This window comes from Anabrus simplex, chromosome 8 (genome assembly GCF_040414725.1).
Source record: "Anabrus simplex isolate iqAnaSimp1 chromosome 8, ASM4041472v1, whole genome shotgun sequence".
NCBI lineage: Eukaryota > Metazoa > Arthropoda > Insecta > Orthoptera > Tettigoniidae > Anabrus > Anabrus simplex.
In genome coordinates, this window is record NC_090272.1 from 121042371 (window position 1) to 121056308 (window position 13938).

At 36.6% G+C, this 13938-nt stretch overlaps 1 protein-coding gene across 4 annotated transcripts in view; it reads left to right on the top strand.

The window, feature by feature from the left end:
- Positions 1–13938, top strand: part of LOC136878871 (toll-like receptor 4) — a 314995-nt gene that overhangs the window by 280611 nt on the left and 20446 nt on the right. For all 4 annotated transcript variants that reach the window (XM_068228824.1, XM_067152428.2, XM_067152429.2 and 1 more), the window contains exons 5-6: positions 6005–6111; positions 12938–13116. In XM_068228824.1, the coding sequence (XP_068084925.1) occupies positions 6005–6111; positions 12938–13116 (286 nt within the window). The remainder of the gene's footprint in view (positions 1–6004; positions 6112–12937; positions 13117–13938) is intronic.

A 13938-nucleotide genomic window follows, 5' to 3' on the forward strand; every position in this document is an offset into this window, starting at 1 on the left:
TCATAGTTACAGCTTTCGCCACTCACCTGTCAGACTTCAACTCTCATGGGCCCTACTATACATTCCACACTTACATAAACTTTCTTAGAAATTTAAAAAACAATATACAGCTACTCTAATCTGTATGGCACAGAACACATTTGCATTTGTAGGTTGTAATCATCAATGAATTTTTGTCATTGATCTTTTTTTGGTGATCATGGAGCTGATCCATTAGGAGTGAGAGGCAGCAAATAACTTGCAGTAGAAATGTAGAAGATCTGTGGTTCCAAGATGATTCATCATCATCATCATCATCATCATCATCATCATCATCATCATCATCATCATCATCATCATCATTTAATGAATATTTAATTTTCATGACCACATTGTACTTGAAATACATTTTCAACATACAGTATTAGGCTGTCTTTAGTACATATTGGAAGGTTGCAGGTTCGGATTCCACTGGTGTCTGGTTGGCCATCGAACATTGGGGGATGAAAATGGAATATCAAGTTGTTCATTGGAAGTAATTCCCCCGAAGTGAACACCACTTTGTCAACCCTGTGACATATACTTTTACTGGCAAATAAAACTGTATAACCAAAACCTGCAAAATTGTTTCACACTCATTGCACAGCAAAGGGATATTGCGACTAGACACGACGTAATAAAAATCCGTGCATTGATTCATAATCAGTTGCAAGCATCATTTTCTGGAAAAATGATCCATTATGTGTGGTTTGCCGCAAATGTTTTGCCAGCACATGAAATTTTCAGAAATATTAACAACGTTTCTTTACTGAGTGACATTTCCACAAAAAATTTTTCGGCAAACGTGCCTTCGCACAATGCTTGTGCTGTGTGAAATTTCTATGTTTCAGATGTTTCTAAGATCAGTATCATCCAAGGGAATGCACCATATCTCCTTGAAGTGTTAATATAAGAATGGACTTTCAAACCATTGTAATTCCTGAAAAATACCAGGTATATGTGTACAATAAATACTTAAACACTTATTGTGAAACCCAGTTATAATTTTACAATCAACATAATGCCATTGTATTCACTAACTTGATAAGAAACATTCATGCAGTAATCATCAATGGACGTAAGTGGATAAACGAAACAAAAAACCCAGTTCATCGGGATTTGAACATGGGATGCAAAAGTGTAAAGTTGCGGCAATAACCACTGCACCACCACTTTGGTTGAACTTGTTACACGCTAAATGTATGTGAAGCATATCGGAAATTTCGACGATCATTTTGGAAACGGTTGAGTGTCTACGGATAACCCGAAACACGTGTTCACTTATTTCGACCCCACTTTAGTCTTGGAGAGGTTAATTTTCATACCATACTCATTGCACCTGTTTTCACCTTCCAAGATACTAGACTGCAGGCTTTCATCACAATCTGTTATTAAAGCCAAGTTGTCGACATAGGCCAAACTTTTTACTACATATCCACTCAACTGAATCCCTTATACCTTATACCTTTCTATAGGTGATGGAATGGAATGGCATATGGCTTTTAGTGCCGGGAGTGTCCGAGCACAAATTCGGCTCGCCAGATGCAGGTCTTTTGAATTGACTCCCGTAGGCGACCTGCGCATCATGATGAGGATGAAATTATGATGAAGACGATACATACACCCAGCCCCCGTGACAGCGAAATTAACCAATTATGGTTAAAATTCCCGAACCTGTCGGGAATCAAACCCGGGACCCCTGTGACCAAAGGTCAGCACGCTAACCATTTAGCCACAGAGCCGGACAGTCAAAGGGTATTACTTTTTCTTTGCAATTTGGTTTACGTCGCACCAACACAGATAGGTCTTATGGCGACAATGGGACCGGAAAGCCCTAGGAATGGGAAGGAAGTGGCTGTGGCCTTAATTAAAGTACAGCCCCAGCATTTGCCTGGTGTGAAAATGGGAAACCACAGAAAACCATCTTCAGGGCTACCGACAGTGGGATTAGATCCCACTATCTCCCAGATGCGAGCTTACAGCTACACGCTCCTAACTGCATGACCAACTCACCCGATGAAGGGTATTACTAATAGACTCCGACATTGCCTTCAAATGTCGTCGAGAGAACTCGCTAGCGGACATAGCGAGGAAATGATACCGAAGATGATTGAATGCAACATAATCGCTGGGATGCAAAAATATCGGTAACGGAAAAAATCATGGGCGCGTAATCACTCGTAATAACGGATGTGACAATGATAGGGCTCTCACTGTAACTGAAGGATAATACACAGCTTAATATAGGATCAATATAAACTATGAGAAACAAAGGTGAAAGATTACAGCCTTGCCTAACCCCTGTAAGTACCTTGAACCAAGAACTCATTCTATCATCAATTCTCACAGCAGCCCAATTGTCAACATAAAAATACCTTTGATTCCTTTTAGTAATCTACCTTCACAGTCCCATGCAAATTAATTGGAACAGTGTAACTTTTTTCATTATTTTCCCAGCAGTTAGCTATAGTGTGCTACACATGACTTATTCGTAGTTTCTGCACTGTCTACACAGTATTTGCACTGTTATTCAGTGTTGTCTAATTTGTGTGGCGATTGTTGTGGATAAAAGCGGTATCTATTTTGAAGTGAATACTTCGGAGGATTTTTGAGGTGGTAGTAATACCTATTCCTTCAATAGATACAGCTCCCAGGAAGCATCCAATTAAAGCATTATCTCAATAATTCTATGACACAAAGAGAGTTAGCTACTAAATTTGGTGTTGGTGTAGGCACAATAAATAGAATTATTCAGCGGTACAAGCAAACTAGATGTATTTTGCTGAAGAAAATGGGGAACTGTGGCAGGAAAAAAAAAAAAAAAAACCCAACTAATGACTGTTTTCTCTTCAGGATAAGAAAATTAAACCCTAAACTAACTGCTGTGGACTTGACATGTGAATTGGGAGAAAGGGCAATGAGCTGCACGTTTCTAATGTTCACTATAAACTTCTATTAGCTGGAAGGAAAGCCAGGAAACCTGTAACAGGAGAAAAGCACAAGAAACGTCTTTTGTGGGCATGTGGTCATCAGGACTGGATGCATATGGAACACTGGAAGACAGTTCTTTTCTCTGATGAGTTATTTTTAAGTGCAGGGACATGTGCACTAGAGAATAATTAGGTGACAACTTCACATCATTTGCAACAGACCGTAAAACACCCCATGCAGAATGTGTTTTGGGGGTGTTTCACATATAAAGGATTGGGACTCTTAGTACAAGTTGAAGGGATGATGAAATCTGACCAGTACATATGAATACTGCAAACAAGAGTTGTTTCTGACCTGCAAAAGAGGTTTCCAAATGCTGACAGAATTTTTCAACAAACTGGCTCCTTGCCATACTTCAAAGAAAGTGAAAAAAATTTCAGTGAAAACAATATTTGTGTTTTAGAGTGACCAGGGAACTCACCTGACATAAATCCCAAATTCAAGGTACTGTTTGTATTATGTAAATAAATTTAAAAAAGAAAAATGTTTACGTTATTGCCACATTCTGATTAATTTGCACGGGACTGTAATGTCATACTCCCCCAAAATGGCTAACATTTTCTCCCTCGGTACTCTGTCATATGCCTTCTCTAGTCTACAAAACATAAGCGTAACTCTCTATTCCATGTACGGTAATATGCCATATTTAGCCCATATTGTCAACTTTGAACAGTTTTATGATTTTATCAAGAAAATATTCCACCTTTACAATACTTAGAAAAATGTTTATTTATTAAAACAAAGTTAAAGGAACATGTTTCATCCCTCATCTTCAGTCTTACAATGAACAAAAATTGTATGATAAAGATATAATCTATTTAAAATGTTGTTACAATACATATATCTTCAATAAACTTAAAATCTATAAAGATCTATTCAATCTTGTGTCTTTGTATACCATTAAACAGCAAAGTGGCAACATGCGATCAGAATTCCACTTGAAAAGATTAGTCATTGATCAAACTGTGATAAAGTCTTATGATTGCCAATACAGATAAATTATTTAAAAAAAACAATGAATTGTTGAACAGTCTTGATTTTTCTGCTTCTATTTATAGTAGAATTGTTCCATTGATGGGTTGATAAATTTGAAAATGATCTGTAGTAAAATTGAACTTGTTTACATTTTTCATATTGTGTTGTCCAAAAGTTGAATTACCAGGCTTGGGTTGTGTGTAAGGTAGTCTAGAATGAAAATAAAATTTTGTAAAGTTGTATGTGAAAATGAACAAGAAGGAAAAAGTAAGAAGAGTATAAGGCACGTTTGAGCACTTCCTACCTTACCAGTCAATCCTGTCTTTGCAATCCTTTGTGTGGCCTAGTGCTGTACTGAGTGTTTGCTGTGAGTAGCAGACAAGTAGGGTAAAGTTTAAAGGGGTTGATGGGGAAAGAAAAGGAGAGGAAGGAGTAGAGCAGTCTTGTATTCTTGTTGGAGTAGTTTTTCTGAAGAATGTATTAATAATTTCTTCAAAAAGGATGTTAAGGTTTTCTGATATTTCATTTGCGAGGATTCATTCTCTGATCTAGATTGATAAAGATGTTTTATAACTATTTAGCACAGTACCTTTACTAGCTGTTTGAAGGATGGAAAGGTCTTGTTTTGTTGTGGAAAAAGAATGGGTTGAGTTTGACATGTGGGAACTCATTGCAGAGAATCTCCTATGCTTTTTGGCATTTACATGTTCCTGGTACCGAATAAGAATATTACATCCTGTCTGGCCTATATAACTGGCTTGACATTGTAAACAACTTAATTTATATACCCCGGAATTAATAATTTACTACTGTCACTGTGAATGCTGCGATGATTGTAAAAAAAAAAAAATAGTGGAATTGTTGTCAGCTGTTCTGAATGCTACGTTAACATTTTTATAAAAAGATATTCGTAGTTTGATAAATCTTTTCGTTTTTAAAGGAAAACGTAATGTAATTTTCTTTCTTTTTAGAATCTGAGTAGTTTGGTAGAAGATTTGCAAAGGATTGACAAAATTGCTAATGAAATCAAAAGCAAATCTTCTACCAAACTACTCAAAGATTCTAAAAGGAAAGAAAATTACATTAAGTTTACCTTCAACAATGACGAGATTTATCAAATTACAAATATCTTCAGCTATATCTGCTAGCTATGGTATAAATTATATCCATTTCTTTCTTAAATTTTTTGCCAGGCAATGGGACATTGAAGGCTCTGTGAATTAAGCTAAAAAAATGGCCACTCTTTTCTGGGCTCCGGGTTGAAGCAAATCTTTTTTAATGGTGTTAATAGTCTATGTAGGTTTTGTGAATATGTCAAACAAAAGTTTGTTGTTGTTTCTAATTGAAGTAAAAAGAAAATCGAATTATTGATTTCTGATTCCATTGTGAATTTGATATATGGATCTATTTTATTTAAAAAAATTCAAGATCGATTCACTATTTGACTTTTTCATTTACCATAGTAAAAGTGTCGTCAACATACCTGGCCCAAACAAATATTCCTTCAATATTATCGAGAATTTTGGACTTTGCTAAGCAGTCCATGTATATTTCTGCCAGTATACCCAACGCAAGAGCTCCCATAGGTATAATTTCTTGCTGATAAACAACATTATAAATCATCTTATCCAATCATTATTTTTCTTTCAATAACACCCTTTGACACCGTAAAGCAGAAACTAGTTTTGAGTTGTGGTCATTGTTGTACACAAGATGTTTTAGTTCCAGAAATCACTCCTTGCATTGCCGATTCTGGTTTTGATTTCTACATCGGGATCCCTTTCCCGCATTAGTGAGCATCCAAGGTTCCATGCTGAAATCTTATGACTAGTTAGCAAATATAGCATAGTATGTATACTGTACTTTTATCACCCATGGTATCCCTGGAATCCAGGTCATGAAACAAAGTTTATTTATACAGAATTGTATACCTTGGTATCATCTTCTAAAAAATGTAGGATTATGGTTATAATTTCTTTATTCTTAACATGTTTAACAATAGTATTTTTGACTGTTTCAGATACAGTAGAGTGCCATTCATCTGATAACATACATCAAGCACAGAAGTTGCGATCGGAGTGCATTAAGGCTGTAGCTGAACAGCAACAGCAAGCATACATGTCCAAGGCATAGTAACCATTTAGTAGATTTTTCTAGTCAGTTTAAGTAGTAGCTACCTATATTATTCATTACTGTATACAAAATTCATTGGAGCAGTGTGGTGGAGGTAGTAGAAGCATTTCTTGCCTCATGAGGTACGGTAGTTTTCGTGTTAGAAATAAAACAACTTCTTGGAAGCTAACTGCCGGTTTTATATCTATGCATCACATATAATCTAAAATGGGAAACCATGACATGTGAGTGGAGATGGCCTCAGTTTGATTTCTAGCTGATGCACCTGGGATTCTGAAAAGTCTTGTTGCTATAGTTCGTTATCCACCTAAAATTGCAGGTCCTGGGGCTGTTGATCACAATATTAATAGTTACTAGACATAAAACTGCAAGATTGTTTCATATAGGTACTATTCTATATCATGAAGACAGACAGCCCCAGTTGAGCATTCTTTTACAAGTGCTGGATTAAATGTTAAATTTGCATGTTCTGGGAACTATGTTTGTAAAGAAATGGCTCAGATTTTGTTTCCTGTAGTTGATTAAGCAGAGTTTTTCATTTAACAAGAAGCTTAAAACAAATTTTATTTCATTAATGGTCTGAAGCACCATTGTGTTTCAGTGAGCTGGTAACACATTTGGTGATGATAAAAAACTGGAAGTAGTGAATAGTTAGTACCGGTATAGAATTGGTGATGGTCGAATTGAAGCTTCAGAATTTATCTGGAGAGAAATTGGAGCTAGAAATGTATTTGTTTTGTCTATTTAGTAAATAACTAGAAAATTTAATGAATTGTTATAATAAGAGTGAATAAATATAAAACAGATCAAATACTGTACCTTACATAGGTATTCATAACCTATATAGTGAACAAAACTTTCAGCATAGAAATAATACTATTTTATTTTTAGATGTAAACTCTTTGGGCTCCAGTCTCCCAGTATATCAGCTTCATCAGAATAATAGTTACAGCCTGTTGATTGCATGATCTGTGAACAAAATATCTTACTGAAGATATTTCAGTGCACTATTCTGGAGAATTTGTGTAAAAACAAGTGCACGCAAGTGCGATAATTTGTTCAGAAGGAAACCATAATTTCCATTGTCAACTTAGTTAATGTAACCTTAAAACCTTAAAGCTTTTCAGTCTGTTGAAAACACTAATAATAAAACATGTAACACTATAACATATCTGTAGTGTGAGTTTCTTTTACCGGTATGCTAAAGTGTTATATGTCTTATAAAAATATTTTTTGGACTGAAAAGCTTTAAAATTACTTTAGGTGTGATAATATGAAAATGATAAAAATTGTGACAATAAACAACTGTTGATTGGTTGAAGTTCCTGATATTCTAGTATGGAATCGATCATTGGAGCCATGAGTTGATAGTTATAAATAAATGTTTGTCATGTTTGTGCAACGTAGCTATTGTTTAGAAAGTAGAGTAGAGAAAATGGTATCTGTAAAATATATAAAATAAATAAATAAATAAATAGGAGAGTTTTGTCCTTAATATACATTTGTGTCCAAAACTAAGATATGCAAAAATATTTAATGAATGAACTGTCAGAGTTATACAAAACATGACGTTAGATTAATGACAATGTTCCCTGGTATACAACAGAGTGAAATTACTTGAACCTAACATTGTTTTCTGTTGAAAAGATACACAACCAAAATAAGTATCCTTCTTTAACAAACATAAGAGATTAATATGGGGTGTGACCACCCCTAACATCCTTACATGCTTCATGATGATGTGGCATACTCTCTACAGGATGGTTCAAGAGTTCTACTGGCAGTTAGTTCCATTCCTTGTGATGACAGTAAAATGTGACAAAACAGTAACAGACCATATAACAGCAGTGTTCTACCCAGAAAATTTCACCAACCGGGTGGCAGGAATGAGTAGCCGAACGGGAAATACTGAGTAAATAATGAAAATGATAAAATTTCAATTTATTCCTCTCAGGGCATTAATAATAATAGTAAATAAATAAATAAATAAATAAATAAATAAATAAATAAATAAATAAATAAAGAAATAAAGAAATAAATAAAGAAATCAATCAATCAATCAATCAATCAATCAATCAATCAATCAATCAATCGCCTCAGCTACCAGTTTGCAAGCATTTTAATTTAATGCCACCTGACTGCCTTCTCATCAATTTCGACGTTCCGTTTTACTCTAGGCCCACTAGATGGCAGAGTAAACCGAACCCCTCTCAGGCATCTATTGCAGAGTTTTAGTGAATTTTATTGGGTAAACACCAAATGTCACCAGAGATCATTTACATGCTGACATCGTACGACATGGAGTGTCAAATGGACTTTCTTCCACCCTTCAAAAATCAGACTAGGTATGCCGGGTTTGAACCTGTTATCTTGGGATCCAGAGGCTGACACTACCACTGATTCACAGAGGGCATTAACAATAATGTCAGAGAGGTAAACATCAACTGAAAATTTGAACTAGTTTACTGTTATCACAAACAATATATAACAATGTATTTCGAACTTCTAGTGTCTACTGCTCGTTCATAATCGTGTAACACTGGGGCTTACCACTCGATTGCTAGGTTTGTGACATCATGCGGAATAGAGTGCTGGCATGCAATTCCATGCTAATGCAGACACCGCTCGTGTACAACACTATGCGATAGTCAAGTTAAACAATTAAGATGACAATAACGATTTATCATTTAAATAAACAGTTTTACACTATTTACGGAGCACCAAATGACTCAAATATGTATTCATATTATGCAACTAGCATATATCTAGGTAATGTTAGCTGGGCAGTCTGTAGAAACAGCAGGGTGGTGCGCCCATTAAAAAGGTCTTAAGGAGAACACTGAACAGTGCATGGTATTTTATCATAAAATTATTTGCTTTCATTTTATTGTCCCTCAACAAACCTCTTTGTCTGTCGGAGATGAATCATAACTTCTGCAGCCGTTCAAAGGGTTTCTTCTGGATGCTCCAATTGTTTGGTGTCTTCATCTTGTTGGCGACATCAGCCAAATTTCATCGCTGACTTCTCAACAAAGAAGCTATGCAACAACTTCAGTTCAGTTTCCAGCACCAGCATGATTTTATGCTACTTCCCTCTTCCAGTCAGGAGCATTCCAACATTCTCAAACATTTTTTGAAAATATGATAGTTATGATATGATACTTTTACTTTGAATTAAACTAATAATAATATTCAAAGTAAACACCAATTTTTGACATGTTATATGGGAATGTCAAGCGACCATGAGAAAAGTTCAAATTATTTAGAATTTGAATTACTTATATTGATCCTTTTCTCCTTTTTGTGTTTGTCCTTTGTTCCTCATCTTTTACCAGCTGTACTCAACCTTATCTGTTTGTCTCTTCTCTTTTCCTATGTTTATCCAATTTTCTTCCTTTCCACATCAAAACTGAAGATCTGTGAATATGTTTCTTCAGTGTTGATGCCCACCCTCCTGATGAAGCTGCAAAGCAGGAATGACTCATCAGGGGATGAGAAGAAATTGATGTAGAGGAACAGGAATGAATGAAAAGGCTATTATTTTCAAAGATGGCATTGTTTGAAGATTTGGAGATTACCCATGTCTTTCCTTTCTCTTGCTTCTGCTTCCCGCACTGACCTATTATTTTGTGTACCGAGTGAGCTGGCCGTGAGCTTGCATTCGGGAGATAGTGTATTCAAACCCCACCATCAGCAGCCCTGAAGATGGCTTTCCATGGTTTTCCATTTTCACACCAGGAAAATGCTGGGGCTGCATCTTAATTAAGACCACAGCCTCTTCCTTGTCACTCCTAGCCCTTTCCTATTCCATCATTGCCATAAGACTGATCTGTGTCGGTGCTACGTAGAGCAACTAGTTAAAAAAATACATATTTTGTGTATCCTATTAAGTGTTCCATTTTCATGTTACTATCATTTTACATATGGCTTTCTTCATCGAGGTAATTTATTTAACACACGCCAGGCTGAGTGGCTCAGACGGTTGAGGCGCTGGCCTTCTGACCCCAACTTGGCAGGTTCGATCCTGGCTAAGTCCGTTGGTATTTGAAGGTGCTCAAATACATCAGCCTTGTGTCGGTAGATTTACTGGCACGTAAAAGAACTCCTGCAGGACGAAATTCCGGCACCTCGGTGTCTCCGAAAACCATAAAAGAGTAGTTAGTGGGAAGTAAAGCAAATAACATTATTATTATTATTATTATTTAACACACAAACTGTAGTGCAGTTGTTACCTTTCATTATTAATTCAGCAAATTACATTTTCAGAGATGAAAATGTAGCAAGGCTGTCTATTCGTATTAATATAGGCATGGCAAGGAAAGGGAATGATTCTGGAATCTAGATAAATGTAGTAGTGGATGTACCCAAGAGCCAAAAATCATTGATTGGCACATGTAAATTGTCAAGTGATGACACAATCCTGTGACACTCCCTGACTATTAGAGAATGCACTGGCCTGTTCCAGTTGTAACTTGTTAATCTTATTAGACTGGACACTGGTCAGTCTATTTATGCAGCTCTAATAGTTAAGTAGCCAGCCCTGTGGTGTAGGGGTAGCATGTCTGCCTCTTACCCAGAGGCCCTGGGTTCGATTCCTGGCCAGGTCAGGGATTTTTACCTGGATCTGAGAGCTGGTTGTTCGATGCCCACTCAGCCTATGTGATTAGAATTCAGGAACTATCTGACGGTGAGATAGCGGCCCTGGTCTAGAAAGCAAAGAATAATAGCCAAGGGGATTTGTGATGCCGACCACACGACACCCCGTAATCTGCAGGCCTTTGGGCTGAGCAGCGGTCGCTTGGTAAGCCAAGGCCCTTCAGGGCTGTAGTGCCATGGGGTTAGGTTAGGTTAATAGTTAAGTGGTAGATGCGTTAACTGTAATCCTAGATGTGGTTGATGGATTTCTGAAGATGAGAAAATTGGATCAGAAGTTCAGAAGACCTGCATATTGGTAATTTGTGTACAGGCCTAATAGGCATCCAAGAATTGATGATTTTGTAACTTTACTCTAAATTCATTCTATTCAGGTGTTTCTTAATTTCCATAGCCTCTTAGGTTTTTCTCACAATATTCCTAGACACAGCTGCTGAAATCTTGGTTCTGTCAAATTAAATTTTGTGGTTTGTTTTGTAGCAGTGCTTAGCTACAGCTGAAATTTCCATGGCTTGGTGTGATGGATATGTTCTTTGAGTCTGGTAATTAGTCATTTCATCTACAGTGATAGCAGATGCTGCAGCTGCATTCATTGTGGTAGACTCCAGGGCCCTGTAATTCTATTGTGACTTTGACTCATTGCAGGTAACAAGCTAGCTTCCTGTGTGGCTTGTAAATGGTCTTGATGTTATATTTGCTTAGTATTTCCCCCAATCTTCTCTGTTGTGTTTCTGATATACGAATGTATCTTTGTCTTAGGATGAGTTGATTTCCCTTCCCCTTCCACATAATGGATACTTGTTAAACAACATTTCAATGAGTTTTTAGGAAAAATGGAACAATATAAAGGAAATACCATTGTGGAAGAAAACGCAGGGGAAGAGGAACTAACCCATCCAAAGACAGTGATACTTCCTTATATCAGAAACACAACAGGCAAGATCAGCAAGATACTAAGCAAATATGACATCAAGACCATTTACAAGCTATACAGGAAGTTAGCTTGCTACTTGCAACCTTTTAAAAGACAGGCCTCTGGAGTCTACTACACAGAATTCAGCTGCAGTATCTGCTATTTAGGCAAAACAAAACTGATTTCTACCATTCTCATAGAAGATATCCATCCTACCAAGAACCAAGAACTACAAATTTCAGCTGCATCTAGGTGTTCCAGCTAAACAAACCATGGTATTTCTTTTGATAGATCCAAGATTTTAGCTGTTGTGCACCAGAAACTTAAAAGAAAAATCTGAGAGGCTATAGAAATTAGGAAAGATCTGAACAATGTGAATTTAGAGGAAGGCCACAAAATCAGCTATTCTTGGATGCCTATTATACCCAAATTACCAATATGCAGGTCAGACCATGAAAAATACAGGATGAACCCACAAGCTGAGATGACTATTGAGTGAGAGGTATTGTTCCAGAGGTTTCAAGATGGTTGTCAGGGCTTGCGCTAGCTGGGGCATAAGAGACTGTACAAGGCGAGGCACAGTGAAGACCTTCGTAGCTGATTTTAGCTGCCTGGGGTGACTTATTACCTTGCATTGAGTTGGGGTACATAAGTTGCCTTTACAAAGAATAGTGCAACATATTTGAAATGTTGGCAACCTATACATAAAGTATGATATAGATGTTGATTCCCATAGGGAGCCTGAAATATTTATCCTGAATGAGTAAATTTATAATACCAATATAATGGTCAGTTATGAGACAAAGTTCTCTCACAGTACATTGGCACTGCCGGTGGCTCCAAGTAGCCAATATAGTGGCCACCACAGTATGCAATAGCTATGCATCTTGGTAGGTGAGCTATTTACCAACTGATGAGCCCAACTTAGCACACTGGGGCAAAATACTGGCAACCAAGAATGAGTTAGCTGGCAAATTTATAATGTCCAATAACTGTCCATTATATTGGTATTATACATAAAGTACACATAAAACAAAAACACAGTTCAATCTGCAATAGAACAGACTGTGGAAGTTTCACATTTAAGATTTGTTCATCCATGTTTTATTACTAATAATACAACCCAAATCCCTCTGCAAAAGCTATGTTTATCCATTTAGACAAAATCACATTGTTTGTAAAGTAGTAATATTTCATTAGAATAATTAAGCTGATGAGTAAAAAAATAATTGTATTCTTTTTCTCTTCCTGAAGGTCTGGATGTATGTTGGAGGTGGAGTATTGGCATTCCTAGGCATACTGTTTATCATAATCTTCTGGATATATCGACGACGTAAATCGCGCACGCGTCCTGTCAACAATAATATTGGTAGCAGCAGCAGCAATGGGAAAGCTATATCTGATACCAGTGATGCTACTCTCTTGCCTTCCAGGTAATGGTTTCCTACCCATTGTCATACTCTTAAACTTTGTAACTTTATTGAGAACAAAAATATTTTTTAAGTAGTATTCTTCAAGTTTTAAGATTACCCAGGCTGTCAATTAATTGCACTAGTTAGTATCTGTGTTAAAATGAGTGAGAGTACTGAGAACTATACAACAACTAATATTTATAAAATAAAATTGATAAAAATATCCTAATGAAAATTTTTATATTAATTATATTAAAATTACTAGCTGATGTACCCGTGCTTCGCTATGGAATTCTACATTGTATATAGAATTCTAGGTTAGGTAGTGTACACATTGTGAGCAAGATTGTATTAAATTGCATAGCTCTTAACATTACCCTAGAAACACGATGGGGAAGTCACCAAACGTCTCTTCTCATATGAAGATTGGGTTAGGAAATTTTCATTGTAACGGTAGGCCCGCTTGCCCACTATCAATTACAATCAAGTTGCTGAGTTTTTCATTATAATTGGTAGGCACTCAATCTCCACCTGGCTTTTTACATCCTCAGAAAGACTTTCTTAGTAGTTTTCCCAACTGAAATGAACATAGATCATTACAATGTCAGTAGGAAAGGCACGATTAAAAGCAATACTTTCATATGAAATGCTCGACCAAATGAAAAACCATACATTTTCTCGCTTTTAACGAACAGTACTACGCCGCTGATCTAACAGTCCAAAGTTCCAGAACTGGAATGACCAAGCCACAGACAGCCGTGATCCGTAAAAACTTTTCGTCTTTTTTTCGGCGGCGGGAGGTCGAATAGTGGAGAGCCCCAGGCCAAAAACTATGCTCTTTTG